The sequence below is a fragment of the Cyprinodon tularosa genome, unplaced genomic scaffold (genome assembly GCF_016077235.1).
Source record: "Cyprinodon tularosa strain WSP-4 unplaced genomic scaffold, ASM1607723v1 ctg642, whole genome shotgun sequence".
NCBI classification, from domain to species: Eukaryota; Metazoa; Chordata; class Actinopteri; order Cyprinodontiformes; family Cyprinodontidae; genus Cyprinodon; species Cyprinodon tularosa.
In genome coordinates, this window is record NW_024039388.1 from 199,440 (window position 1) to 205,051 (window position 5,612).

The following is a 5,612-nucleotide window of genomic DNA, read 5'->3' on the forward strand; positions in this document are numbered from 1 at the left end:
ATTGACAATTAGGAGGACCACTTATTTAGATGATCCACCTGGAAAAGGAACATCCTGCACTATACATTTAAGATCTCACAAGAGGCAATGGCTCTTTGAACAGAAGAAATTAGTGATAATTTCAAACCTTAATAAACTAAAGGTTTAAATTTGCTACAAATCTTTCATTTTTTCCTACTTTTTCATTGATGCATCTTGTAATTAGAAAGCATATTTAAAAGTCATCATAAAGTATGCCCATTCTCTAAACAAAATAAGCCAAGAGGGAAAAAAAAAGCTTTATATCAATTTTTATTTTTGGTAAATACATTTTTTTTTTAAATCTTGAACAACAATTTGTCAAGAGCAGAAAACACATCTGAGAATGTATCTGTAAAGGGCATGAAAATATGTTTGTATTATTTAACATGCCATGGAGGTGTATTAGTTATGAGGTTTCATTCCTTTAGGACACAATCAAGTAAACGTTTTATTTTACATTTTAGATAAATAAGATACTTCCACCACTGCAGTATCATTAACTTTAACAAACCAGGTTAAACTTCTGACATTTTGATAGTTAAACAGAAGCACAATATTGTGATGTTTTCTTTAATAAATATCATCTTGGGACAATTTTGTTCTTGTGAGCCAACTTTTAAAGCAGAACACCTTAGTTACAGATGTTAGGAAATGTGAGTTTTTCTGGTGATACACTTTCGGTGGCTACTGAAGTTCAACCGTTCAGCATTCAAACTGCAGGAAGTTTTTATCAGTTATGTTGCACACAAATAGAGAGAGGTAAATGTGGACAACCTTGCACATGGATAAATTATTCAACTTGACATATGATATTGCATGATCAGCTTCTGTTTAGCTGCATTACATAGAATAACATGTTTCTATAGGTTTTTTTCAGCTAAAATAAGTTTTCATTAAATTAAATCAACAAGTCAATTTGCCATTAGAGGATACAGAGCAGCAATTACACTCGACAGGAAATACATAAAAACATTTTTGACAAAAATCAGCTTATAGAACAAAATATACATCCTACTTCACATAATACAGGCTGAATTAAGAGCTGTGGTCACAACACAAATTGATTGCTTTTTTTTTTCAATTAAAGGTAATTAAATGTGATCAAAATAATTTTAGGTCCAAAAAGGGTTATTTCATGTTTTTGTTTCGATTGTTTCTCGTCTTCATGCTCATTATCAAGTCTGGAAGGTGTCAAAATAAGAAGGGATAACAAAGAGAAAAACCTTCATTAATTGTTGTTGCTGAACAGCTGCATTACATTCAAAACTAAATATGGGCTCTGGTGGCTGAATGATTGTCTCTAACTCTGCTCCACAGAGAAGCTGGACTCGGTTCTGCCAGAGAAAATCAGATAGTTACGGTTAGTTAGGAGTTCAGAACAGAAGAAAGAAATCATGTAAATGTGTGAATAGCTTACATGTCCTGGCCTTTTTGAATCATGTGGTTGTTGTACTCCAAAACAGGAGGAATGGTCTCCTCATCTTCTTCAGGAAGCTGCAAAATGTTAATATTGTTTAGAGACATCAGTTAAAAGAGAAAGAGCACCATCTAGTGATGGAAAAGATGATCCCACCTCCCAGTAGGCCTCATCATCGAAGCAGTTGTCATCAGCAGGATCACCCCAGATAGGGAACTTCAGGATTAACCCTGTAAAAGAGTTATATAAATACTTTACATTGGCTTATATATTTACACGTTTGGCAGAAATTCTGAGTCAGATTTGGTGTTCTACTCAAAGACCTTTTAGTATAGTCTATTTGGGGTTGGTTGGAAATGCAGTGCAGAAAATTCAAGATATCCCCGAAAATTAGGAATAAAGCAGCCCGTGCCAAGTTTCTTTTTTTTTTTTTACTCACCAACAAGGGCTCCTCCAACAAGTCCAAAGGCAATTGACACACATGTTCCTGCAGCTTGGAAGCCTCCCTGCGTTCCCTGGTCTCTGTCTGCATACACGCCAGTCTTATCAAATACATTTATCAGCCTGAGAGGAAACAGAGGACTATATGTCAGGTTTTCATGCATGACCCTGCCGTGTTGATGCACATGCACAGTAGCTGTTAAGCTATTAATCTGACTACTAAATTCAGAAACAGCCTGAAGTTTTTAAATAAATCAGTAGGGAGATTCAGCTGGTACAAAAACAAAGCCTGGATGCTCTAGATTCAACTAGAAATACAACTTACTTATTTCAATAAGCACAAATTAAGGCCATAGAGCACCCTCCAATGGTGTAATGGATGCTAAATTAATCACACCCAGCTGTACACAAGCATCTGGATGAGGTATCTTTACATCGGACATTGAGACTTGAATACCACTTTTGGTATTGTGGACTTTACAGAAACACGAAAAACAAAACCATACGCTCACTAATGACAGTGAACTTAGCATTTCCATTTAACAATAAATGAAAGTGTTGTTTAACTGTTTCTATTTCTTCTGGATTTTCATAATTTTTGGCCTTATGACTTCTCTTTATCAAATTTTGAACATTTCAGCATATAAACTGATCAAAAAGGGACACAGTCTGTTCCCAGACTAACTACCATTTCTTTGAATGCTTGTAAAGAGTGAAATTATTGCTACGCTCAAAATGAAAATGATGCTTAGGAGGGCTTAGAGAGCCCCTTTTATGTGAGAAAACTTTTACAGCAAAAAATACTGGTTCACAGTTGTATGAGGCTTAAATCATGAAGGCCTTTGTTCGGCTTACCCTTGTTCACTGTAGACTTCCTCAGTAGCTGCTGCAGCAACAATAGCGCCTATGAAACCACCAAGCATCCCTGGGAGAGCGTGCAGATTGTGAATTCCGCATGTGTCTTGGAGTTTGAGATACTTCTCAAAAAACGGCTGAAACAAGAATCAAAGTCAATTTGTATTCTATTTCATATAATTTGTTTTATAAGCCTCTCTTAGAAATTAAAAGAAATGCTGAAAAACTGATGAAAGCTGCTGAACTAATTAAATTAACTAACTAATTAAAAAAGTTGGATATAGTTGTCAAAAAAAATTAAACAACATCATTGTTGTTAGCATAGGCATTACACCTGCTTTGAGCGGGAATTTAGAAAAGCAAATGTTCAAAATTCTAATGGAAAATGTGGATGTTTTCTTTTAATTATTAATTTCTGTATAAATTAATTAAAGATCATAAAAAAAAAATTCCACAATGAGACATGATATTGTTTTTTAACTGCTCAGCAAGTTTTCAAAATAATAACCCTCACCCAAACCTTATTGTAGAGGCTGCGGCAAAAGTGGCGGCCTCTGTTAGTAGTTCTGCGTACTATCTTTGATAGGAAGCAGTCTATGAATGTGCCAAAAATAATCTCTCATCGCCTGATAATTTCCTGCCTCCTAAAATGTTGCTAACTTCCTGTTTAAAACAAATTCCTTTCTCTTTTGTAGCTCTCCATCTACAGAAAGCAAAAATACCAAGAAAAAAGAATGCAGGCTTACTGTGATAAACAAGTAGCCAAATACGGAGATGATACCCATGCAGAAGCCCACAATGAGCGAGCCGTAAGGGGTGATCATGAACTCTGCTGCCGTTCCCATGGCTACAGCACCAGCCAGAGTGGCATTCTGGACATGCACCTGTTGAGTAAGCCCGGTGGAATGTGTTATTCACAAGAAAAATGAAAAAATATTTCTGAAGTTTGAGATCTTAAGAAATGCTGGATTTGCCAATGTACCATGTCCAGTTTTCCTTTTTTCTGAGCCATGCTGGAGATGGCAAAAGAAGTGAGAACGGAGGAGGCGAGAGCGATGTAGGTGTTTATGGCTGCTCTGTGCTGGCCGTCACCATGGTCTGTGATAGCCGAGTTGAAACTGGGCCAGAACATCCACAGGAAGAGTGTACCTACAAAAATCATTTTATTTAAAATAAAGATTAATCATAAAACCTGCCAGAGAAAGGTTTTACACCTTAGGGTAAAAAAAAGAAAAACTTACCAATCATTGCAAATAGATCTGAGTGGTAGCTGGACCCATGGAGGCGTTTACTTTGGTGTAAGTTTGGTCGGTAGAGCACCCAAGAGATTGCCAGTCCATAATACCCTCCGAAGCAATGAATGACCATGGATCCACCAGCATCTCTGCACTGTGGAGTCAGCAAGATGTCAGTAAATGCAAAAAAGAACTATATGGTAAAAAATATATATTCAGGTCAGTTGATCAGACTCACATGAAGGAGGTCAAGGATGATGTATTCCTCCACAGCAAACAGGGTGACGCCGAATAAGGTGACCACCATGAGCTGGACGGGGCTCACTTTACCCAGCAGGGCACCAAAGGCGATTAGAGAGCCAGCGCAGCAAAAGTCTGCATTGATGAGGCTGTTTGGAGCAATCAGAGTTCAAGTTGAACTGGAAATATGTCTTTCAAAGAGTAAAGTACCTCATTAGAGGAGCTGGTTTAACTTCATGAATTACTTAATACACCTTACGTAAGTGAAGTGCTTACCTCTCAACTCCTATGGAGATTTTCCCAGTGGTAAGATCGAGGGAGTGGAACCAGCCCTGCATGAGAAGAGCCCATTGCAGGCCAAACGAGGCGATCAGAAAAGTGAAGCCTGCGCCACCGTAGCAGTATCGTTTCAGAAAGGTCATGAGGAAACCAAAACCAACAAAGATCATGACATGGACGTCCTGGAAGCCTGCAGGCACGGAAACAAAAATAAAATTTGTTATGTAATGAAATGCCTAAAGGCATGGATGCTGTTCAAGTATTTTGGATTAAAGACATTTGTTTCATTTCATAAAAATGTGTTGACTCCCCTCAGTAATATTCATAAGACTGAGTGCTAGATAACAACATTCATAATTGAAGAACACTTTTTGTTGAGTCAATGCAAAACTGAAAAGAAAAATACTACATTTTTTCTTTTTTTTATCTTCAAGGTGTCATAGCAATCTGTCATAATTTCACATTTTTCTTTTCTTTATGCTCTCTGACACCTATAGCAGCGATGGAGATTAAATGAGAGCATAAGAGCAAGTGTCCTCTTTGCATATTTGGAAATCATCTAAATGCCCCTTAAAAGAAAAACACAGTTAAAGAAGAAAAAAAACAAAAAAACACAAATTTCCAATAGGATTGTCCCCATATTCCACAAACATATATCAACCCTGTATTCAAAATCATTGGCAACTTTTGTTGACCTCCATCACACTTACTGGGATATCTGAAGTAGAAGTCATTTTCAATGTCAGTGAGATTCTTTTTGTCTCTGTATTCTGGCCAGGTTGCACTTGATTCCTCGTCGTACCGGATGAAAACCCCAAACAGAATGATCATAGCAATCTGCCACACAAAGCAGACTGCTGGCAGACTGACACGCACATAGGTGTTCTTCTGCGGACCCATTCTCTCGCAACAGCTCCCCATGATGTTGGTAATGGTGCTTTCCTTCTCCTGCTGTTGTTCCTGTCAGTCCTCAGCTTGTGCCCCGTCTGTGCCTTGCAGTGGCCTGTCATCTTTTTATAAACCAACTTGTACCTTTTGGGCGGGATCCTCTCCTCCACTCAGAAAAAAAGGTGTGAATTCTTATCTGCGTCAGGTAAACCACTCCTCACATGATGTTTGTCAAC

General features: G+C 37.8%; 1 protein-coding gene across 1 annotated transcript; it reads right to left on the reverse strand.

Moving 5' to 3' along the window:
- Window positions 1-273: 273 nt before the first annotated feature.
- rhcga (Rh family, C glycoprotein a) lies at window positions 274-5,489 on the reverse strand. Its single transcript, XM_038308640.1, has 11 exons — window positions 5,199-5,489; window positions 4,486-4,678; window positions 4,208-4,358; window positions 3,976-4,123; window positions 3,717-3,883; window positions 3,481-3,618; window positions 2,735-2,871; window positions 1,878-2,002; window positions 1,595-1,668; window positions 1,439-1,515; window positions 274-1,355 (listed from the first exon to the last, which is right to left on the reverse strand). The coding sequence occupies exons 1-11, from the start codon at window positions 5,407-5,409 to the stop codon at window positions 1,322-1,324; spliced, it is 1,455 nt and encodes a 484-aa protein (XP_038164568.1). The 5' UTR covers window positions 5,410-5,489; the 3' UTR covers window positions 274-1,321.
- Window positions 5,490-5,612: the final 123 nt, after the last annotated feature.